We start from the raw sequence: 25,693 nt of genomic DNA, 5'->3' as shown, positions 1-25,693 counted from the left end.
TCACCTTACATGCATGAACGTGTCCAACAATTACCATGCACTTGACACCTGCCCGGCAGGCGTGTCAACCAAATACTATTACCGGGCTGCTCTTCCCTTCTCGGGCTGATCTTCCCTTCCCGGGCTGATCTTCCCTTCCCGGGCTGCTCTTCCCTTTCTGGCTACACCTCGGCTTACTCACACAAACTCTAAAGCCAAATTACACATGATTTACTTAATTAAAGATACTTAATCATGTTTATTTAAATAAATAAGATTCGGGATACTACATTCTCCCCCACTTAAAAAATTTCGTCCTCGAAATCAGGCTAGAAGAAGAACGAAACGAAATCACAGCATTGAAAAACAGCTAAAATACTGTTGAATACAACCGATGTTTGGTTTACAACGGAAAAACACACATACATCCATAGTACAACTACAGTACAACTCAAAAGAGTTCTGGAAGCTCTGAACGCATACAGCTCTCTAACTCCCAAGTGGCTTCTTCAGTGCCTCTGCGCTGCCACTGAATTAAGACAAGAGGAATGATCTTATTCCGCAACACTTTGTCTTTGCGATCGAGAATCCGAACTGGTCGTTCCACGTAAGACAAATCCGAATCAAGTTGAACTTCAGAGGGATGTAAGATGTGAGACTCATCTGCTACAGATCGTCTCAACAAAGATACGTGGAACACATCATGAATACTTGATAGGTACGGCGGCAATGCAAGTCTGTAAGCCAAATCTCCCACGCTTTCCAATATCTCAAAGGGACCAATAAATCTTGGAGATAGCTTACCCTTGAGACCAAATCTCAAAATCCTGCGAAAAGGCGAAACTCGGAGAAACACTTTCTCACCTGGCTGAAATTGAAGAGGTCGACGCTTGGTGTTCGCATAACTAGCCTGTCGATCCTGAGCAGTCTTAATCCGCTTCTTGATTACTGCAACCTTATCAATAGCCTGCTGGACTAACTCCGGTCCCTCAACATGTCGTTCCCCAACTTCGTCCCAGAATAACGGAGTACGACAACGTCGTCCATACAACGCCTCAAATGGTGCCATACCAATACTACGATGATAGCTGTTGTTGTACGCGAACTCAATCAAAGGCAAATGATCCTGCCAAGCGGTTCCGAAATCCATAACACAAGCTCGCAACATATCCTCAAGTGTACGGATAGTCCTCTCTGACTGACCTTCGGTCTCTGGATGATAAGTAGTACTCAAACTTAGTGAAGTACCCAATGCTGACTGAAAACTACCCCAAAATCGTGAGGTAAAACGAGGATCTCTGTCACTAACAATACTGACTAGCACTCCATGCAAACGTACAATCTCTTGAATATACAATCGAGCCATACGATCGAAAGTGAAATCACGGTTATATGGCAGAAAATGAGCAGACTTGGTGAGTCGATCCACCACTACCCAAATAGCATCACTGTTCCTCGAAGACAATGGCAAGTGAGTAATGAAGTCCATCGTGATATGCTCCCACTTCCATTCAGGAATAGGTAAGTTCAACAATAATCCTCCCGGTCGACGGTGCTCTGCCTTAACCTGCTGACAAACTAGACACTTGGAGACAAACTGATAAATGTTGCGCTTCATCCCTTTCCACCAAAATCGTGTCCTCAAATCTTTAAACATCTTATTGCTTCCCGGATGAACACTCAACTTGCTTCGATGAGCCTGAGACAAGATCTCTTCCCTCAAAGTATCATCCTCTGGTACTACAACCCGGTTAGACAAACACAGAAGACCATTAGACTGATAATGGAAATTGCTATCTCCACCAACTAACCGAGCTAATCTCTGAGTCTTGAGATCAGACATCTGAGCATCTCGAATCCGAGTGAACAAAGTTGGCTCAGATAAAATAGTAGCAACACGAATGCTCTCCATACCTTTCCGATGTTTGAATTTAAACCCCAACGAACAACACTCCTGGATAGTACTAGACATAGCACTGGTCTGAAGTGCAGAGGCTCTCACCTTGCGACTAAGAGCATCGGCTGTGAGATTCGCAGAACCTGGATGGTACTTGATCACACAGTCATAATCCTTAAGTAGATCCATCCAACGACGTTGTCTCATGTTCAACTCAGCCTGAGTGAACAGATACTTAAGACTCTTATGGTCAGTAAAGATTTCAAACTGAACACCGTACAAATAATGACGCCAGATCTTCAGCGCAAACACAATAGCTGCCAACTCTAGATCATGAATAGGATACTTTTCCTCGTGAGATTTTAACTGTCTGGAAGCATAAGCGATCACATGACCATTCTGCGTCAACACACACCCTAAGCCTTGAAAGGAGACATCGGTGTAAACACTGAAACCATCAGATCCTGACGGTAACGCCAAAACAGGAGCAGAAGTCAGAAGTCGACGAAGCTCTCTGAAACTATCTTCGCACTCAGATGACCACTCAAATGGAACATCCTTCCGAGTAAGCTGCGTCAATGGTCTAGCTACCTGAGAGAAATTCACGATGAAGCGACGATAATACCCTGCCAGACCTAGAAAACTACGGATCTCGGCCACTGTCGTCGGACGTGACCAATTCAGCACTGCCTCAATCTTGCTAGGATCCACAGAAACTCCTTCCTTGGAAATCACATGACCAAGGAATACTACACGATTAATCCAGAACTCGCACTTACTCAGCTTAGCATACAATTGCTTCTCGCGAAGAATCTGCAACACCATCCTCAAGTGATGAGTATGCTCTTCCACACTGTGAGAATAAATCAAGATATCGTCGATGAAAACCACAACAAACTGATCTAGAAAATCTCGAAAGACTCGGTTCATCAGATCCATGAACACCGCTGGCGCATTTGTCAATCCGAATGGCATAACTAGAAACTCGTAATGCCCATATCGAGTACGAAATGCAGTCTTGGAAATATCATCATCTCTGACTCTCATCTGATGATAACCCGATCGCAAGTCAATCTTGGAGTAAACAGAGGTACCCTGAAGCTGATCGAACAAGTCATCAATACGAGGTAATGGATACTTGTTTTTGATCGTCACACGATTCAGCTGGCGATAATCAATACACAATCGCATCGATCCATCCTTTTTCTTGACAAACAAGACTGGAGCTCCCCAAGGTGAAACACTCGGACGAATATAACCTTTATCAAGAAGATCCTGCAATTGCTGCTTCAATTCCCTCATCTCTGACGGAGCAAGACGATAGGGGGCACGAGAAATCGGTGTAGTCCCTGGCATTAACTCGATGCCAAATTCCACCTCTCTAATCGGAGGAAAACCAGGAATCTCATCTGGGAAAACATCAGGAAATTCACAAACCACTGGAATATCATCTGTACCAACACTACTTGTGGATGAATCAATCGCATAGATGAGGTAGCCTTCCCCGCCCGACTCTAAAGCACGACAGGCTTTCAGAGCAGATACCACTGGCATCGGAGGTCGCGCTCCCTCACCATAGAAAAACCAACTAGAGCTCTCAGTCGTACGAAACTGAACAAGCTTCTGGTAACAATCCACAGTAGCTCGGTAGGTAGTCAACAGGTCTATACCCAGAATACAATCAAAATCTTCCATCTCTAGGATCATAAGATTCGCAGTCAATTCGTTACCCTCAAAATCTAAAGGACAACCCATCACTAGACGCTTTGCTAACACCGAATGACCCATCGGAGTAAAAACGGAAAGAATGACTGACGTCTAGAGAAACATACGGTAACTTATGACGCTTAACAAATCGTGCAGAAATGAATGAATGTGATGCTCCGGTATCAATAAGAACAAAAGCAGGAATACCGCATAAACAAAAAGTACCTGCTATGACTCTCCCTGTCTCATCTGCAGCCTGATCCTGGTTCAGCGCAAATACCTGACCTTGGGCACGAGGTCGAAGGTTTGAACTACCCATTGCCTGACCCTGCATCCTCTGCTGAACAGTCGTCTGAGATCCGGAACCAGATCCTGCTCCACCTCGCAACTGAGGACAATTCTTCTTAAGATGACCCATCTCTCCGCACTGAAAACAAGCTCCCGCGGCTGATCGGCACTGCTCCGATGGATGGTTCTTTCCACAATGCACACAAGAAACCTTCTTCTTACCAAAGCGAAAAACACCGCTAGATCGAGATCCAGATCCAGAAGAAGAAGAACCTGACTTCTTGAAAGACTGAGATCGAGGGCTCAAAGTATTCGGAGGTCTAGAAGAAAGAATAGACCTACCACGCTGGAGACTGATCTCTGCCTGGCGACACCGGTTCACTAACCCATCATAAGAAGTAGGATTATCGCAGACAGTGACTCGATCAAAGATCTCCTGGTTAAGACCCTGAAGGAAATGGTCATACTTGGCCTCAGAACTGCCACTAATATGAGGAGCAAAGGGCAACAACTCGAAGAACTTCTGCTGATATGCATCAACAGACATACTACCCTGCTTAAGATTCAGAAGTTCAATCGTCTTTGACTGGCGAAGGGCTGGAGGAAAATATAGCTGCATGAAAGCTGCACGGAATTCGGCCCAAGTCACCCTACCCTGAGCCTGGACTATCGGCGCAGAAGTCGATCGCCACCACTTGCGCGCACGGCCCTCGAGAAGAAAACCAAGGGTATCCATCTGCTGCTCTTCGGTGCATTGGAATGCACGGAAACAACTCTCCATGCGCTCTAACCAATCCTCAGCAACATCGGGAGTCTCGCCACCGACTAAAGGCTGAATGAAACGGTGCATCTCAAAACACCTAGGGCCATCACGACGATGACGATGTTCACGATGACGCCTACGATCGTCCTGGTCACCCCAACGACCTACACTCCCATGACTACTCTCATCACCAAGGTGGTCAGCCATCGCTACAAGATAGAATGGGAAAAATGGTAAAATGGTCAACGAAAATCCCAAAACAGAATCTATATCCCAAAATCATATGCATGCTCTGATACCATAAATGTAGTGACCCGTTCCAGAATCACCTACTAATCAAGAATTAAGCATGCAATTAACTACATTAATAACAATCAGAGATAATTGCGGAAATGGTCAACAAACGATAGATATACAACCCAAATGAAGTCCAGAATAACTCAGAATAAAAATATGCGGTACAACCATATCGAAACAAACAGTACTGAAGAACTAAACCAACCGGCTACTCAACGTCCTCATCATCCTCCTCCTGAGCCATCCAACCTGAGGCCTGCCCCGTGGGAATGGGGTGTCTAAGATAAACAAAACCGAGGACGTGAGCGATAAGAACGCCCAGTACAAAAGCATGAGTATACAAGCCTATATGAAATGCACATGCTATGATATGATACCAGGGTAGTCAAGAAACGGGAGTCACAAAAGATCTCAATATGCTCAGTCTAGAGGCGCCAAGTGGATAGTGCCGCGCGGTACTCCTCTGGGTCACTGCATCCACTACAAGATCAGACGTGGACCTAAAATGTCCCGGATCACCGAAGCCCTCCGGACCCGTCGGCCACTGTGTACTCTCGGTGTCCATGCGTCCACAAGACAGGGCTGAGCGGCCCCACAAGATATAGCTTATCTCGAAAGAGATACAGCTCAACAATAAAGGCTATCTCGAAAGAGATACGGCTCAAGATGAAATGTAACATGCAGCAATAAGCGTGACATAATAGCATGCATCATATGACATATATCAATGCAGCAAATAATCATGCAACACATATAAGAATGTATACTCGACCAGGATATCTCGGATAGTACTTTCGTACCTCTAGTAAAGCAATCCTAGTCCACAGGAAATCCTATCAATCGGGTCTAGTCCGTCGTCAGCCCTGACAATATTGAGCTTCCTGACTGACCTTCTCGGACCGTCGGCTATGCCCGGCTGCTCTGTCCCGGGCTGCTCTTCCCTTCCCGGGCTGATCTTCCCTTCCCGGGCTGCTCTTCCCTTTCTGGCTGCTCTTCCCTTCCCGGACTGATCTTCTCTTCCTGGCTGCTCTTCCCTTCCCGGGCTGATCTTCCCTTCCCGGGCTGCTCTTCCCTTTCTGGGCTGCTCTTCCCTTCCCGGGCTGATCTTCCCTTCCCGGGCTGCTCTTCCCTTTCTGGGCTGCTCTAGAGAGATAAAACTTGCATTTAAACACACAGTACCCCCTCCACAATGAGAAATCCCATGGCCTATTTATAGACCTCAGTCTGCATGAACGTGTCAACCAAATCCCATGCATCCGGACATCTGTCGCTAGGCAGCATGCACAAAGACACCTCACCTTACATGCATGAACGTGTCAACCAAATCCCATGCATCCGGACATCTGTCGCTAGGCAGCATGCACAAAGACACCTCACCTTACATGCATGAACGTGTCCAACAATTACCATGCACTTGACACCTGCCCGGCAGGCGTGTCAACCAAATACTATTACCGGGCTGCTCTTCCCTTCTCGGGCTGATCTTCCCTTCCCGGGCTATTCTTCCCTTCCCGGGCTGATCTTCCCTTCCCGGGCTGCTCTTCCCTTTCTGGCTACACCTCGGCTTACTCACACAAACTCTAAAGCCAAATTACACATGATTTACTTAATTAAAGATACTTAATCATGTTTATTTAAATAAATAGGATTCGGGCTACTACACGAAGGGTAAGTCCTGTTGAAGTGGGTGTGTACAACTGTTGTACTGTATTCACCAAAGTCTTTTAGTGATACCTTCTGGAAACAGAAGAAGGGGAGACGTAGAAGATTCATCTTCGAACTTCCATAAACAAACCCTGTGCCATCTACTGCTTTTCTGTTTCACTATTTTTCACCCACTAATCAACAGATCGTTTCTGCATATTATCTTGTGATCTGATGGTCGTTAAACTTGAACAAGAATCTGCTAGTATCTCTAACAGGATTCTAGCACATCATTCTGAAAAATCGATTAAGTTTGCCGTTGAGTTTATTCAATCCCCCTTCTAAACTCAACCCGATCCTCAACAAGCTCATTTTAAATGTTTATGATTTAATATGCAAAAATTTTATTTTAAATGTTTTGATATTAAAATGTTATTTTAAATGTTTATGAATTTTTAATATGTTAAAATGTTTATTTTAAACTATTATGGATTTTTATGATAAAAATATAAAATTAAAAGACATGTTGCATGCTTGGTTTAAAAGAAAAACGTTATATGCATGTTTAAATTTTATAAAGTTATCGTTGAAGGAAGTGGAGTAATTGTGACTAATACGATGATATGTTGGAAATATCATGAGGGTTATAGTCCCAGTGGAGCCCGACGACCGTGTTTCCTTGGATACGGATATGTATATGTTGATATGTTAGTACGTAAGGCCAAGGCCCAGCCCAGTACTGTGGTTACATGTAGATGGATCCATCGCGCAACACATAGACGTAGACGTAGACGAACATAAAAATAACAATTAACGATCTAAATCCAACGAAAGGAAAAAGAATTACGAATATGTTGATGATAATATGTATATGAATATGTTGATGGTAATATGTATATGAATATGTTGAAGATGACATGAAAATTTTTATGAAAATGTTTATGTTTAAAGTTTATGCATCATGAAAAGGTTTTTGAAATTGTTTATGTTTAAATTTTATGCATCGTGAAAATGTTTTTGAAAATGTTTATGTTTAAAGTTTATGCATCATGAAAAGGTTTTTGAAAACGTTAATGGGTAAATTTTATGCATATTCATGAAAACGATATTTTAAGTACAAGTATTTTCACTGTTGTATGTGATCTGTATATATGTAGTACTTGTTATCAAGGTTATGGTGTGTTGAGTTTTTAGACTCACTAGGTGTGACTAATGCAGGTGATTATGATAATAATGTTTATGGAGGTCTTGATGGTTTGCCTTTTCTGGACTGAAGGTGCACATAACCCGAGGACCGACGCTAATTTTCGCACTAGTTTATGATTTATGATTTTAAGTATGTTAAAGATATTTTATGACTTTTATTTATGTTTATGAGCGGTTTTTTTGAGAGTTTATAGTATGGTCTATACTTTTCTAATGTTATTTTTAGGTTTAGTAAAATGTTGGATAATTTTATGCTAAACTATTTCCTTTGGTTTTCAAATTATAGTTGGTTGATTTATTTTAAACTGATGTCAAAAATATTTTATGGTTCGGCCGAACGCTACATGAGGTTTGAAAAAAAAATTCTAGTACTTGTTAAGCAACACGAATAGCAGACGTTTCAATTATAACCTATATAAATTTCGATCTTTCTTTGAGGTCCCATTTTTGTTCGTTGGGGCGGTGCAATAGGAACGTATACCATACAACAAAAAATTCTCAGATTAGAAATGTCTGGTTCTTTACCAAAGGAAATATGCATTTGGGAGTATTTATGATATGCACTTGGTTTGAGACGAATTAATGCAGCAACATATAAAATTGCTTGTCCCCATATAGAAACAGGAAGTTTTATTTTTATAATCATTGGTCTAGTAATCAGTTGTAGATGTTTAATCAATTATTCATCTAATCCATTTTGTGTATGTACATAAGCAGCAAGATGCTCAACAGTGATTCTCATTGATATACAATAATCATTGAAAGTTTGGGAAGTAAATTCACTAGCATTATCAAGTCTAATTTTCTTGATTGTATGATCAGGAAATTGATTCCGGAATTTTATTATTTGAGCAAGTAATCTTGCAAATTCCACATTCCGAGTTTATAATAAACATATATGTGACCATCTGCTGGAGGCATCGATCAATACCATAAAATATCTAAATGGTCCATATGGTGGATGAATTGGCCCACAAATATCACCCTGAATATGTTCAAGAAACATGTGTGATTCAGTTTGGATTTTAGCTGGTGCTGGTCTTATATTAAGTTTTCCAAGAGAACATGCTTTACAATGAGACTTATTATTTTGAAAGATCTTCTAGTCTTTCAACATATGAACATGTGTATTTTCTATAATTCTTCGTATTATTGTTGAACCAGGATGTCCTAATCGATAATGCCAAATAATCAGTATTGAAGAATTATCAACTAGCATGTTTGATTCAATTGGACTTATATGTGTATAATGCAATCCAGTAGGGAGCATTGTTAGTTTTTCAAATACATATTTCTTTCCTGATTTATATGTGGTAAGACACATATATTTCTCATTTTCATCATTAATTGTCTTAGTATCATACCCATGGGAATATATGTCATTAAAACTCAACAAATTTCTTTTCAATTGTGGTGAATATAAACAATCATTTATCAGAAATTTTTTACCATCAGATAACACAAAATGTGCTTTACCACAACCTTTTATCAAGTCTCGAGGACCTGATATTGTATTCACTATTGTTTTTATTGGTTTTAGTTTCAATAAATATCTTTTATCTCGGAGAATACTGTGTGTTGTACCATTATCAGGTATGGAAACTTCTATGAGATTAGTTCCTTGTTTAGCTTTGTTCATAGCATTTTCCATATTTGAACTTAAAAGAAATATACAATGAGAAAAAAATTACATATAATACATATTTAATAAAACACATATCGTAATTTTACAATAAAATATAATATATGAGCACATGAAAAATAAAATATTTTATATTTTTATTCCACCAATATATTGATAATTTTCAGATAAATCATTCAGAAAATCTGCAGCATCAAAATGAGTTGAATTACTCAAACGGTCACTGTGTCAGTGAAATTGGTCGATTTTTTCTTTCCACTTTATCGAATCTTTATAGAGAGCTTACAAAGATGCTCGGGGGCTCGACAAATACGAGATCAATGTCCTGAAGTATTGCATCTAAAACAATAACTTTCAAATCGTTTTGAGTGATTTTAATTAACATTCATGTTATCATAATGTCTTTTTAGTGGGTCGTTCGTGAAACCATTTTGAGATGAGTTATAGAAGTAACTATCTCGATTGTTTTCAAAACCACGGCCACGACCACGACCACAACCACTTCCACGTCTAGGTTATTTCGACCTCGACCAAAACCTTGTCTTTGAATTTGATTTTGGTTTCTAGGTTTAAATTCATTTTTACTTACAACATTTAATTCTAGAAATGCTGTCGATCCAATGGGTCGGGACTGATGATTTCTCATTAGCAGCTCATTGTTCTTTTTCGTCACAAGAAGACATGCGATAAGTTCAGAATATCTCGCAAATCCACGCACTTTATATTGTTGTTGTAAAGTTATATTTGATGCGTGAAAAGTGGAAAATGTTTTTTCAAGCATTTTTGATTCCGTAACCTCATGTCCACAAATTTTTAATTGTGATATTATTCTATATATCGCTGAATTGTAATCACTGACTTTTTTACAATCTTGGAATCTTAACATATTTCATTCATCATAGGCGGTCAGAAGTATAACTTCTTTTATTTGTTCAAATCTTTCTTTAATCATTTTCATAAAGCCATGAGATCTTTTTCAATGAGATATTCACATTTTGATCCTTCATCAAGATGTCGACGCAAAAATATTATAGCTTTTGTTTTTTCTTGTGATGATGAGATACCATTTTCTTTAATGGTCTCACTTAGACCCAATGACTAAAGATGCATTTCTACATCGAGAGTCCATAACACATAATTTTTTCATGTAATGTCGAACGCAACAAATTCGATCTTTGCCAAATTTAACATGATGATACTAGAAAAATAACAATGAATTTTATTAGTTAAGTTCTAAATCTATTAATATGACAATAAAAAGTAACAGATAAATTATAAGTACAATCATTCTTAAAAATAAAAAAAAAACACGAGGCAGATATTATCCGATAAATACAAGGCTAGTGAGTATAATAACCAAAATAATTATACAAAATAACCTTGAAAGAATCATCATCTTCTTCTTCAATAATTTTGATGAAATTTTTTTTAGGGAGGAAGAATAAATTTGGAGTGATTGAATGTGTTTATAAAATCATACTTATAGGGTAAAAACTAGACGTTTATGACCGTTACAAAACCTTAAAAAATAAAGTGTGTATAGGTAAATTTTATGGTAATAATATGATGTATATAATGTTAATCATGTTTAAATATTTATATATATCACATCACAATATTATAATGAAGTATAAAGACTCCTTTTATATAATATCGTGACTTTATACAAATATATATATAATTATTATATAACACAATAAAAAAATATAAACAGTGAAATAATCACATCACGTTATTATAATGAAGTGTCATAGCTTCTTTTATATAATAGCATGGTCTTATTCGAATATATATATACACACACACACAAACACACACACAGACACACACATATATACAACAAATAAACAATAATACAACAAAATTATATAAACAATATAATAATATAATCACATCACATTATTATAATGATCTGTCATAGACTCTTTTTATATAATAACATGATAATATATATTAAATATATACAATAAAAATAAATAAATAGTAAAATAAATATTTTTACTTTTGAATATTTGTACTTTTTTCTTGTGTTTTGGAGCTTAGAAATATATGGAGATCCTTCGAGTGTCGTGATGATAACGTGTTAAAAGTAAAAATCTACGGTAAAAAAAAAACTTAAACTCATAAAATATATTAAACTACATCACATGCCAAAAGATGCTAGTATATATATATTCACCAACTTGAACATCACTCGGCAACATCATTTAATTGAAAATACATTTACGTATATGGGTGTTGTTGATCCACACGGATTAACTATATATAGTGAAGGAAATTTGCGTATCAAAACTAAAAACTCTGACCATATATTGATATATATATATATCGTTATCCATTTTGAATTGTGGTCAAATATTCTCACGATATAATAATGACAAACTGCCTCAAAGAGTGACACTATGACACTAATGTGTTCCGTACAATTTTCTATCGATTCCAACTCGAACCAAACCCTAGAATTGACCCATAGACATCAATTAAGAGTCTGGTTCAACCCTTTCCAGTCCAAGACACACGCACAACCCCTAAACCACACCAGTCGTGACCCCCTCCCATGCGCGACACTCCTCACGCGTGCATGCGGTGCGGACTCGACTCCAGCTACTGTTCCATTCAATCATTGCCTAACCGAACCGTACCAAACCTACCCCAGGACCATAGACCCTTCCTAGACCCTAGCCACGAGACCTGGTCCATCCATGCACTGGACCGCCCCCTCCAAAGGCCACGATCCCCCTTATGTTCAGCTATGAGCTCTTATCACCTTCTGCTTCACTAGCAACCTTTTGCCCCATCACAAACCACCTAATAACATCTAAACACACCCCATAACATAACCATACATAGCAGCAAGCTTTAGGATCGGTCCAACGAATCCCGCGATACAAAAACTCAAGAAAACATAGAAGTTCATACAATTTTTTATATCGAAACTTTTCGATAACGTTATAGAATTCATATAATCAAACCAACGAGTTTTGATGCATATTTTTTTATCAAAATACAGTAACATGATCGATGCGTCAAAAAAAAGTTTATACATGCCTTTGCATTTTAAACGCACAAAATATCGAATGACGCGGAGAAGAACGGAGGTCGAACGGAGAAAGTTTTGCTGCATTTTCTTGCTTTAAAAGTGACAAAAATAATCAAGGATTGTAGGGTGATAATCGGATATGGCTGCTGCTAGAAGAAGAGAAGCCAAAAAAAATCCCCCAACCCTAGGTGTTTCGGCCGATGTGTGTGTTTGTGTGTGTTTGTACTTAGGGTATGACTCTCTTTATATTTAAATACAAATATTAACTAGGTGTTTTAGATTGATTCCCAAAGTTTTAATTACCAATAACAATAATTAAGTCCTCCAACTCTTAAAATATGACAATTTAAGAGTCTTTAAAATCCTAAATTCTACCTATAATTTAAATACTAACCAATTTACTTAATTAAGATATAAAATAATTATTAAGAATATTATATCTCAAGTGGAAGTATTTAAGTCCCCTTACTTTTCGAAATTTGCTAATTAAAATGCTTAACATCTTTATTTCACTCGACAATTTAAATTTGATACTTTAAACTAAAATTCATAAATCCTTTAAAATATCTAATTTTTCGGCTTAAAATAAAAATATAACTTTAAATTTTAACACCTCAATTGTCTCCAGTCTCTTTTTTCGGTTCGGCATCGAATATTTGCCTGAAAAATAAAACTTGAGAAAATATTTTAAATTGCATAAAAATAAATATATATATGCCTTTAAAATAATTTAATACATAGCATGCATCACCTAAATTATTAATTAAATAAATAAACTATTTCAATCAAGCATGAGTTTACATGTACTGGTTTTTTGGCAATAAATTTGTTGGCATTCTTTAGCGAACAAAACATTTATTGTTCAATTAGCAAACATTTATCAAAATATACTAGATCATCTAAGGATCATTTTGTGCTGCTATATCCAACTTAAACCATCAATTCTGACTATTGAAATTTTATATTTTTTGTTTAGGAACCCTAGGGTTCTTAAATATCCAGAGTTTTAAATTGATCACTAAAAATTTCAGTTAAGCATTGATAATCCCGGATTAAAGTGAGTTGTTACAAAACATTGTAAAACCAAAGGCTTTTAGTAGAAACCTTCCCGAGTGGAAGAATGAGTAACGTATGAGTTTATCTACGAATATACATAAAGACACTTTTATTTCATTACGTGCTTAATATTCTTGCAAATTTTATTTCAAGTCGTTTCTTGTTAAACTGTCAAATATAGTTCATCACTAGTAAAGTCAGACTGTTTTCGCCTTTACACATTTTAGTGGTCCAACAAGTCTTTCCGCTAAAATTTCTAAATTGGATTTAACATGAAAAAAAATATTATATGAAGACTAAATTTTGACCAACTTGCCCGAAAACCAAAAAGCCATATAAATCAATTTACAAATTCAATTTGGCTTTTTTTTTTTCCATATAGGTGAAATTACAATTCTAGTTATGTATTTTACTTATTTGAGATTTGGTTATCTATATTGCTAAATTTCTGTATTAGTATCGTATATTTCAAATTTTAGTAATAATATTCTTTATTTTTCTACTAATTGCTAATGTAACATTGTACACATCAACACCAAATTTGTGCAAGTCAATGTCATATCAAATTCATGTGAAACTTCAACTCACATCACACAATTTTCTTTGCAAAAAGTACTTTTTTGATATATATTTATAATATGTATTATAAATATGGTATCTAGAATAACTAATTTTAATATCATCATGTAATTTTTCATAAACCAAAATGCCCCTATAAAATAACAAAAATATTTAATCTTCATTTAAAAAAAAATATCATAAAAACATAATTTAGTAAAAAACAAATTCTAAACTATTATATTTCAATAAAATATTCCTTTATCCTTCTCTATATTTTTGAATTTTTAAATTATCATATCACCTTTAACATAAAAATTATTATAAAAAATTATTTTTTCATTTTTCTATTTTGACATGGTCTCTAGACGTTTAATAAAAATATTATTTAATTTAAAAAAATTATAATATATATACACGCATCACATGCCAAAAGATGCTAGTATATATATATATATATATATATATATATATATATATATATATATATATATATATATATATATATCCACCAACTCGAATATCACACGATAATATCTTTAGACTTCATGTAATTAAAAGAGGTCGTTTCTTTAAAATGAATTATTATACAATATATATACCAACTCGAACACCACTTAAAAAGACGTCCTTTATATTTTCTTAAAAAATAAATTTGCACAAGATTATTTGCATAAATACACTTGCGTATATGGGTGTTGTCGATCCACACGGAATAACTATATATAGTAAAGGAAAGTTGCGTATATTTTGAATTTTGGTCAAATATACTCACGATATAATAATGACAAACAATGGTCAAATATTATCAAAAATTAAAATAATAATGACAAAAAAAAGTCTTCGATTGAAATGTGAAAGAGCATTAAAAAAAACCCAACCATGTCATGCAGTTGACAGCCTACTTTTATGTATCTTACCTTTTTTTTTTATTTACAAATAGAACTTACGGTTCAATAAATATAGATTTAAACAATTTTGAATTCATGTCTACTTATTATTATAAATTTGAGTAAATATATCAATCAATATATTTAAATAATTAACATGAATTACGAATTAACCAAAATATATATAAAAAATAAGAGGGAAAAAATATTCCATGATAGGTTTTTTATAAGTATACAAACTGTAATTATATTTGATAATTTATAAATCAAAAGGTCCTAACATAATGAAAATGTTCCAATAATTAACTTAAATAATAAAAAATACATATTCCAGAATTATAAATGATATTCTCAAATCAATATTCATAATAATATTATATATATATATAGGCAAAAACTTGTGTGAGACGGTCTCACGGGTTATATTTGTGAGACGGATCTCTTATTTGGGTAATCCATGAAAAAGTATTACTTATTATGCTAAGAGTATTACTTTTTATTGTGAATATGGGTAGGGTTGACCCGTCTCATGGATTAAGATCCGTGAGACGGTCTCACATGAGACCTACTCATATATATATATATATATATATAAATATATATACATGGATTACTTATATATATATGAAAACTTACAATTTTATTTTGCCTTCATTTTCTATGTTGTCAAATTTTTGTTTTATATATTTTACTATCTTTATTAATATTATTATTTTTTACAATTATAGTGGTTTTTCCATGATGCAGTGCCTGCACTAACCTGTATAGTGTCACATTAGTACTTACATAAAAAAATTATTAAGTTTTTCAAAACTTGAAAAATAAGAGACAATTTTGATTGTAGTGGTAACCAAAATTTCAAGGAGTCATAAATTTTATGACACGGAAGACTAGAAAAACCGAATACTTCTAAATTTATCTTCAATCTTAATCCAAATTGACTTAGAAAAAAATATTATATAATAAATATTATTAATTACCGAATATTAAAACCATTTGTTGGTTCATATCCCTTCCTGAAGCCGTGTATTTAAGCAATGCTAAGCCTCCATTCTGTGCATATCTACCACCTTACTTTCTTGTCTAATTCGTCACAGTTTCGGACCTATGCATCTCTAGCTTCTTTTGTTCATTGGTTTTTGGTAAGCTTGTAATCCTCAATTTGGTGAGTCTTCCTTCATCTTCTTTTATGGCATGTTCAGTATTTTTATTCCGTATAAATTTTACGTGTAATCCGAGCGACGGGCGACGATCGTGGCCTTCAAAAACTGAAACCATGATCATGTGACTTGCCTATACTCAATTTCCATATAATTCTAGTTTGTTCTTTCTGTATTAATTTAAAGGTGCAAACGAATCGAATCTTATTCGTTTTCATGCATAATTCATATCTGAATCAATTCTTTTCCATACATGATAAGTATTTCCATAAATGCCAGGCAGGATCTAAACTATATCCGAAGATCGAATATATTTGAAATATGAAAGTTGTGTTGATTAGTTCCTGCCTAGTCCAGCCAGCGGAGCCGACATGGAATGGACCAATGCCCTTAACAGAATTCGATCAAACCGGGTTTCTTGCTCACGTCCGAACAATGTACTTTTATCGGCCTTCAGAAAATTGGCTCACACAAAAAGGGACCATCTATAAAACAATAAGAACCTCTCTGAGCAGAATCTTGGTTCATTTTTACCCATTAGCAGGCCGTTTGCGATGGCTAGATGGGGCTCGCCTCGTGCTTGAGTGCAATGGGAAGGGTGTTCAGCTCATAGAAGCAGAGGCTGATGCTAACTTAGATATCTTCGGCGATTTCACGCCATCTCCTCATTTTCATCACCTTACTCCTCCAATAAACTACAAAGCCCCTATCGAAGAAATCCCCTTGGTCTTTGTGCAGCTTACTACCTTCAAGTGTGGTGGGATTGCTCTAAGTTACTCTATATCCGATGCTGTGGTTGATGGGCAAAGTGCCCTTCATTTTATCTCAGAATGGGCCAACCTGGCTCGAGGAGATTCATTAGGTAATGCACCTTTTCTTGATAGGAAATTTCTGCGGGCTGGAGATCTTCCATCTGCGAAACCGTGCTTTGAGCACGACCAGTTTGATTCTCCTCCGCTTCTGGTTGGCCAATCCAGCTGTGAAAACGAGAGGGAAAAGGAAACTACAGATGCAATATTTAAGCTGACGAAAATCCAGGTTGAAATGCTCAAGAATGAAGCTAACAGAACGAGGCCATATAATAATAGTGATCGCATCTTTACACGATACGAGGCCATAGCAGCACACATATGGAGGTGTGCATGCAGGGCTCGTGGGCATGTATATGAGCAGCCAACCGGATTGGCAGTTTGTGTAGATATACGCAATCGAGTTGAACCACCATTACCTCGAAAGTACTTCGGCAATGCAACAGTTGATGTGATTGCGACTGGTTACTCGGGAGACCTTGTAACAAGACCATCAGGCTATGCTGCAAGCAGAATAAGAGAAGCAATAAATACCGTCTCGAGCGAGTTTGTTCATTCCAGTCTTGATTACTTGAAGAATCTTGAAGATTTCTCAGGATTACAAGATATACATCCCATGAACACGAATCAAGGGCCATTCTATGGGAATCCAAATCTAGGGGTAATAAGCTGGATGACACTTCCGGTCTATGGCGTTGATTTTGGTTGGGGAAAGGAAATCTTTATGATCCCTGGAACTCATGCTTGTGATGGTGATTCTTTAGTCTTACCAGGGCATGATGGAGATGGCTCCACGTTTGTTGCATTGTGCCTGCAAGCTGATCGCATGGAAGATTTCAAAAAGTTCTTCTACGAAGATATTTAAACCAACCAGGAATCATCACCATCAGAGAGATGTTAAATGATGATAAATAACTCCAATTCTACGTACTTTATTTCTTTATGTCTCGATATGATCTACTTTCTACACATATCTGCGACTCTAGCTAGGATTTAGTAGTATTATGAGAGATGTAAATGTTTCATAAATAAAACAGAAGGTATGGTAGTTTCTGCTGATTACTTAAATTAATGTTGTTCTTTTAAGAATCAGTTGCCATCATATGATCCCTATGAGGGACCAATGTCACAGCTAAAGAAATGAAGCACAATAAAATAAGTTCATCTATCACAGATATGACCATTCATCCCAGTCATGGACTAAAAACAATTGAACACATGCGTGCATAAAATGATATTCCACTTTGATGGCCACCGAAAAGGCCAAAGCGGGAGAGAAAGAGTCGTATAAAATAAAGTTCTCAATTTGAGAAAGTGACACAATACTTAGTGGTTCAGGTAAATGCATTAGATCTTCCATTTGCTTACACATTTATTCGAGAGAAAAGCTGAAGAGTGAATACAGACCCACCCGAGTTTCCTATTTGGCTTCCAAGCATCCTCGTCTTGCTAATCAAGGTAAGTTCGAATAAAAATAAATATTATTTGAATCACATGGAGATATGAAGTCACGGTTAGCTGTATCTTTGGACCATTAAGCGACACACAAGTATCGGATTCTATGTTTCCGTTGTGATAGTCAACTTCTGTGAGTTGAATTTGACGATTATAGTATGATGGAAATCAAACATATTGCTTATGATGGAGCTTATAAGTTGATTTCATATATTGGAAGCTGTGGAAGTTAACGACCTGTTTTGGTAAAAGAGTTCACAAAACTAGCAGATGACAAAAATAGATCAGTGGAAATTTTGATATTCAAAATTTTCAATTTTTATTATATGAACAAGATTTGTATTCTTGGTATATCGACGTTGTCTGATCGTCGATTGGATTTATAATTAATTCACAATTACTAATTTAGTAAATTTAGAATAATTAATTAAATAACACTAGTAGAAAAACGCTAAATGACAACGGATTTTATCCGTTGTCTTTTAGGGTGAAAAACAGATGTTGTAAGCAAGTGTTGTTAAAAACCACGGAAATGACAACGGATAAAATCCGTTGTCTTAGATAACAAAGACAACGGTTTTGCATTGTTTTTAAAATGTTGTGTAATATGAGATACAACAACGGTTGTACAACGCTTACAAACCGTTGTGTTATATGAGCTACAACAACGTTTTTGCAACAAATTAAAAACGTTGTTGTTCTGAATTTACAACATTTTGACAATGGATAAAAAACGTTGTTGTTTGTGTTTTACAACAACATTTATGCGACGAATAAAAACCGTTGTTGTAAGTTATTTTTATCCATTTTATGCATAATTCATGCATTATTTTATAATTGTTGTCGTTAAATTTATAAAAACTATTGTCTTTCACATTTTATATACAATGAACTAATTAATTAATAATTATATAAAAACACAAATTAAAAATCCTGAAATTAGAACTAATAAAAACTAAAAGCATATAATCATCCTCAAACAATTCAGCCCAAAAGTAAAACATAAATTGTGCCCACATCAACGTACCATAATCCATAATATTTGATCGAAAATAAGTCTACAACACCAAAAACACTAGATATAACTAAAGGTGCATATTTTTATCAAGCTTTCTTTCTCCGTCTACCGAAGCTGCAAAGTGTTTATCATTTCGAACCTATCCTGTTTTCAAAAAAAAATCATGGTTATATTTTTTCGAATATTTAGCTGAGCTCAAAAACAAAACAAAAACAGCTGATGCAAAAACAAAAGCACATAGATTTCCATGCACCATCTCGCGGTTGCTAACTAAAACAACATAACAACTGTATACTCGAAAATGAATCCCCAGGGAAAATCATCAAATCATTATCAAAAGGGATATATCAAACATATTTGGTTAGGTTTTAATTCAGGAACATAAAGAAGGATTTCATAATGGTATAAATATTTTGATTTACTTTTCTAGAAATTTCGACATGACCTCCCCGTAAATAGGTCATCCCGAAAAAAATCAAAACAACATAACAACTGTATACTCGAAAATGAAGTCCATCGATTCAAACATAAAACAAATCGCATACAGAGCCGGCCAAGCTCGATCATTCCAAATAAAATCTATCAATCATCACACCATATGTACACATAGACGTGGTATGTCCTCGACAAATGACTGAAGATGCAGTTATTTAGTACTTACCAATAAAAATATCCGAAATGTCTCAACAGCACAACAACATCAATTCCCTGGAAATGGAGGATTTATAATTTTTAAACTTTGCAAATGTTCATTCACTTATATCAAACAATTGTGAAATGAAAAGAGAAACATAGAATTATGGAGGGAAGCGTTCCATACCTACTCATAAATGTGATCCTGTATACATTCTGCCAACTCAGAACGCACCTCATCGATTTCTTCCCGAGAGTACTCCGATTTTGTGAACTGTGTCACACATACAAATTATGTTACTAAAAAAACAATAATTACTGAATTTTTCAAAAGGTTGAAATCGACAATGTAAATTTTCAAAGAAGCAATATAATTTTACTATTGATCGTAGTGAATCTCTCTCGATAGTTGAAATTTCTTCAATAATTTGTCTCATAAATCTCATCACATAATAACCACATTGTTTTGCATCTGTTTGTCGAGGAGCCTATGGTAATTAGAAACAAATGGTTAATTAAAAATATAAGCATTAAAGTTATTTTAACATAATTACACATACCTTTACCACTTCCCACAAAGCATTTTTTTTACCTTTCCTTCCCTTGTTTGAATTAAACAATCTCAAGGCCCTTCATACAATAACAATAATTATTATGAGTTTTTTATTGACTAAATTTAAATTCTTAATAAAAAAGAATATTAACTCACATTTCCGCTACATATTTCCAGTCCTCATCGCGAATACGATGATACAGGGAATCCAACAAATAAATAACCTCCTTGTAAGGTTCAATGACAACGAGGATCCAATGAAAACTATGCAGAAACACATAATCAGTGCATAAAATGCAATAAATTGTCGAAATGAAGCCATTGAAAGTGAGATTGCAATTCGTACTCACCCGATATTATACGGCACAAAAACTAATTGATCCACTGAAGCACCACTGAGCCTATCTGCTATAACACTTGCATTGTGGTTCAACCTTTCAAGCTTACCTGTTCTGTCCTGTGTATTTTTTGACACATATGGAATGCTACTGTGGATTGACAAATCTGAATTTCTCCATCTTTTGATCTTTCAATAGATTTTTGTAAAGATGCTTGGCATTTAAAACATAAATCATACAAAACAATAATGTAAACAAGACAGAGTGGTAGCACAAAATTTTCTGTTACAATCTGATGGAATCCCAATTGTGTGCACACTAGACAGATAGTCTGAGCAAAATTCAATAGCCTCTTCAGCAATATAACATTCAGCTATACAACCTTCAGGTCGATTGCGATTTCGCACATAACCTTTCAAAATCTTCATGTATCTTTCAAACTGGGTACATGTACCTATACCAAACCGGTCCACACAATTTCACCTCCCGCACAAGATGAACAGTCAGATGAATCATTATGTCAAAAAATGAAGGTGGAAAATACTTTTCAAGTAAACACAATATCGTCACAATCTCTCTTTGCATTTCATCCAACTTTGACACATTTATCACTTTATTACATAACACATTGAAGAAGATACACAATCGAGTGATAGTGTCTCTGACATGTTTGGGCAAGACACCATGGATGGCCACTGGAAGCAATTGTTGTATTAAAGTGTGGTAATCGTGTGACTTAAGGCCAACAAGTCTCAATTCCTTCCTCGATACAAGGTTTCTAACATTGGATGAGTAACATGCAAGGACTTGTATTCCAGCCAAATTATTCAAAATCTTTCTTTTTTCATTCTTACTAAGTGTATAACATGCTGCTGGCAAATACGTTCTCTTCTCCCCCATATTCGGTGCTAAATCTGTCCGCACATTCATTTCCACAAGGTCTAATCTCGCGGATACTCCATCCTTTGTTTTTCCAGGAATGTCAAGTAACGTACCAATGAGACTTTCACATACATTTTTTTCAATGTGCATCACATCAAGAACATGTCGAACATGTAGATGTTCCCAATACTCAAGTTCAAAGAATATTGATTTCTTTTTCCAGCAAGATTTTATCTCATCCTTGTTCGACTTAAGCACCCCTTTACTTTTTCCCCAGCGACAAGTAATTCTTTCAACTCTTTCCAAAACTTCATGGCCACTCAATGGTTTTGGTGTGGGGTTGAATTCTTGGTTCCCGTTAAATGCCTTCCTTTGTCGTCGATAAGGATGAGTTGCAGGTAGAAACCTTCTATGGCCTGTTTATGACATTTTCCTACTATGCTTCAATCTTGTTGAATAGGTTTCTTCACCAAAAATAGGACATGCATGATATCCTTTCACAACACATCCTGACAGGTTCCCATATGCAGGAAAGTCATTGATCGTCCAAAGTAAATTAGCTCTAAGTGAGAAAGTTTCTTGTCGATATACATCATATGTTTCAATGCCTGTATCCCATAAGCATTTTAAGTCATCAATCAGAGGTGCTAAGTAAACATCAATATCATTTCCCGGTTGTTTGGGACCAGAAATCAACAAAGTGAGCATCATAAATTTTCTCTTCATACACAACCATGGAGGAAGATTGTAAGTGATCATTAAAACTGGCCAACAATTGTATGCAGAACTCATCAAACCATGGGAATTGATCCCGTCAGCTGATATGGCCAATCTAAGATTTCTTGACTCATTAGCAAACCCAGGACACTTGCGATCAACTAATTTCCAAGATGGCGCATCGGCCGGATGACGTAAGTAGCCATCACGAAGTCTTTTATCAGCATGCCAAGTCAAATCCTTCGATATCTCCTTTTGACGAAACATTCTTTGAAATCTAGGAATAGGTGGGAAGTACCACAGGACCTTCGCAGGTACTCCTTCCCTTACCGTATTTTTTTGGCCCAACTTCCACCTTGAAATCCCGCAAGTAGGGCAACTGATCAAATTGGCATTATCCTTTCGGTATAAGATACAGTCATTAGGGCAAGCATGAATTTTCACGTAATTCATCCCTAATGTACACAAGCTTCTATTCGCATCGTATAAAGATAAAGGCAATTCATTGTCATCAGGAAGAATTTCTCCTAACAAACTGAGTAGGTCAGTGAAACTTTTATCACTCCAACTATATTTTGCATTCAAGTTGAATAATTTCACAAGTGCAGATAACTTCGTAAATTTAATGCATCCAGGATACAAAGGTTTCTCTGCATCTTCAAGTAGCTTATTGAATTGGGTTGGATTCCCAACATAACTATCATATGCATCATGTACCATATCTATCGGTTCCTCATCAAAAGATTTTTGACCATCTTGCCCTACTCGATCACTAGCATTCCTTGAGTTCCCTATCGTAGATCTTTCCCCATGCCATATCCATGTATGATATGTCAAATCTATACCATTAGAATACAGATGTGCCCTTATAGTTTCTACATTTTTCTTCTTTAGATTACCATATTTTGTACATGGGCAAGATATTGTGTCAGGATCATTTGCATTTTTCATTGCAAATTGCAAGAAAGACTCTACTCCAAATTCATATTCATGTGATAGTCTATCCTTTAACATCCATTCTTTGTCCATTCTTGGTAAAACTAATCAACCACCAATGAGTCAACACCTTCAAAACAGTTGTAAAAAATAAAACAAATATTAACACAAACACAAGTAACAAATAGTAACAAAACAGTCAAAATATTTAATTTGCAATGTTAGATCCTTCTGGCATCTTAAATATGATTCAGCAAAGGAATAGTGAGTTTCTTAAACAAGCATATTACTCGGAGAAATTCATTCAAGTTCTCTCGTAGCAGAAAAATGTTAAGCAAGTTCAAAAGAAAAATGTCACCATAACATTGAGCTGAATTTGGAGATCAAGAATGTGGGTGAAAAGGATGGAAGTGAAGTTGTGATTGTGTACTGGACTCCACCTAATGGGAACGAACATGTGGTTATAAGTATTTGTTTTAGATATGTGTTTTTATCCTATTTCAGTTATCTTTAATTTATGCTATTATTGTTGAATAAATTGAATGCTACTTCTAATTCTATTTTTTTCCAAGTTTTGTTTATCTTCATATATATAATCCGAAATGCAACAAAACATCATACATAAATCACATTTCAAATATATTTTCCAGAAATTCGGTTAGACAATATCAGGCATCCTAAAGTCATACATATTCGCTCAAATATATTATATCTGTGAGTGTTCGTGGTGTACTGTGGTGTGGTGTGGTGTGGTGGGGGAATGCCTAAAAGTTCAAAGCGTAACAAATCTGAACCAACAAAAAATTACATTCATTTAATATTTTGAAATTTGATCCCTCCAACGAATCTGAAGCAAATTGAGTCAATCAACGTGAAAGAAAATGCAATAAAATATGATCAGAAATCTTGCATCTATATTTTTAATCGGAATTCCTACAAAAATTGGACAATAATCGAGTGAAATTCTTACCCAAAGGGATGACAACGCGCGCGCAGGAAAGGACTGAGATTCCCGAACGTGCCTTGCTCAAATCTGAAGCAACTTGAGTCATTCAACGTGAAAGAAAATGCCATAAAATATGATCAGAAATGTTGCATCTATGTTTTTAATCGGAATTCCTACAAAAATTGGACAATAATCGAGTGAAATTCTTACCCAAAGGGATGACAACTCGCGCGCAGGAAAGTACTGAGATTCACCAACGTGCCTTGCTCAAAACTCCCGATTACCGTTTCAATCAGGTCGACCAGACCTGGGCTACCTTCGCCGGTCCTCGGCGACGGCGAACGGAGGGGTGACGGCTTTGATTCGGCTGGGAAAGAGGAGGGCGACGGGAGAGGATTTGGGTGTGTGTGTGTGTGTGTGTCGCGATTTCTATTGTGTGAAAAGTGTGTGAATTGCGTTAAAGTGTGTGGGGGATAAGTGTTGGGATATTGGTTTTTTAACAACAGTTTTTTAAACACTGTTGTTAAATGATTTAGAGTGTTGCTTTAAAAGCTATTTTTGTTTAGTGATACGACAACTATTTTTTTTAAACTAGTTGTTTTAGGCCCTAAAAATGTACATAGACAACGATTTTATAAAGCGTTGTCATAGCTACTAAAAAAACCGTTGTCTCTCACTGATGTTAATAAACAACGGTTTTTAACACCTGTTGTCTTAGCTACATAAAAAGACGCTAATAGACAACGGTATTAATAACCATTGTCGTAGCTACTAAAAAACACTCTCATAGACAACGGTATAAACCGTTGTCGTAACCAATATAAGCCAACGGTTTTTATTAAAATCGTTGTCTTAGCTAAATAAAAGACAAGCAAAAAGACAACAGTTTAAAAAACCGTTGTCTTAGCAACCAAAAAACACGCCCATAGACAACGGTTTTAGCAAACCGTTGTCGTTGACCCATAAAAGACAACAGTTTTCAACAAACTGTTGTCTTTGACAAGGAAAAAAATCACAAAGACAACGGTTTTCGTTAAAACCGTTGTTAAAAGGAAAAAGACAACATTTTTAATAAAAACCGTTGTCTTTTGAGTGTTGTTAAATCCATATTTTCTTGTAGTTTAATAATGTTAATAGTGATGACGGCTATGTGTACATGATTCTTAAGGAATATTCTAGAAGTGTCTAGAATTGATTAATTGATTAACAATTGATTAAAAATTAATTAATTAAATAATTGTTATTTAATTTTACATATATGCCTCTACATGAATATTTA

The 25,693-nt window shown here is 35.9% G+C and overlaps 3 protein-coding genes across 3 annotated transcripts; 1 reads left to right on the top strand and 2 right to left on the bottom strand.

Annotated features, from left to right (window-relative positions):
• The first annotated feature begins 16,401 nt into the window (after window positions 1-16,401).
• Window positions 16,402-17,987, top strand: LOC140818314 (spermidine hydroxycinnamoyl transferase-like). The gene has a single exon (XM_073178237.1). It carries the CDS (start codon window positions 16,449-16,451, stop codon window positions 17,799-17,801), a length of 1,353 nt encoding a protein of 450 aa, XP_073034338.1. The 5' UTR covers window positions 16,402-16,448; the 3' UTR covers window positions 17,802-17,987.
• A 1,342-nt stretch (window positions 17,988-19,329) lies between these two features.
• Window positions 19,330-21,361, bottom strand: LOC140817815 (uncharacterized). Its single transcript, XM_073177603.1, has 7 exons — window positions 21,223-21,361; window positions 20,946-21,099; window positions 20,752-20,859; window positions 20,603-20,672; window positions 20,423-20,530; window positions 20,230-20,316; window positions 19,330-19,553 (listed from the first exon to the last, which is right to left on the bottom strand). The coding sequence occupies exons 1-6, from the start codon at window positions 21,359-21,361 to the stop codon at window positions 20,230-20,232; spliced, it is 666 nt and encodes a 221-aa protein (XP_073033704.1). The 3' UTR covers window positions 19,330-19,553.
• A 7-nt stretch (window positions 21,362-21,368) lies between these two features.
• LOC140817814 (uncharacterized) lies at window positions 21,369-23,561 on the bottom strand. The gene is made up of 2 exons (XM_073177602.1): window positions 22,322-23,561; window positions 21,369-22,231 (listed from the first exon to the last, which is right to left on the bottom strand). The coding sequence occupies exons 1-2, from the start codon at window positions 23,559-23,561 to the stop codon at window positions 21,369-21,371; spliced, it is 2,103 nt and encodes a 700-aa protein (XP_073033703.1).
• Window positions 23,562-25,693: the final 2,132 nt, after the last annotated feature.

The sequence above is a fragment of the Primulina eburnea genome, chromosome 17 (assembly GCF_022965805.1).
Source record: "Primulina eburnea isolate SZY01 chromosome 17, ASM2296580v1, whole genome shotgun sequence".
In the NCBI taxonomy this organism is placed as follows: domain Eukaryota; kingdom Viridiplantae; phylum Streptophyta; class Magnoliopsida; order Lamiales; family Gesneriaceae; genus Primulina; species Primulina eburnea.
This window is presented reverse-complemented; position numbering and strand designations above follow the sequence as displayed.

Bases quoted from the DNA above. Each gene is read 5' to 3' on its own strand.
- LOC140817814 (XM_073177602.1), bottom strand. From the start codon at position 23,561: ATGGACAAAGAATGGATGTTAAAGGATAGACTATCACATGAATATGAA. The intron at 22,232-22,321 runs GTGTTGTGAAAG...TGTCATAAACAG, and splicing joins ATATGGGAACCTGTCAGGAT to GCCATAGAAGGTTTCTACCT.
- LOC140817815 (XM_073177603.1), bottom strand. From the start codon at position 21,361: ATGAAGATTTTGAAAGGTTATGTGCGAAATCGCAATCGACCTGAAGGT. The intron at 21,100-21,222 runs GTAACAGAAAAT...GGAGAAATTCAG, and splicing joins AATTGGGATTCCATCAGATT to ATTTGTCAATCCACAGTAGC. The intron at 20,860-20,945 runs GTGAGTACGAAT...GTTTCTGCATAG, and splicing joins TTTGTGCCGTATAATATCGG to TTTTCATTGGATCCTCGTTG.
- LOC140818314 (XM_073178237.1), top strand. From the start codon at position 16,449: ATGAAAGTTGTGTTGATTAGTTCCTGCCTAGTCCAGCCAGCGGAGCCG.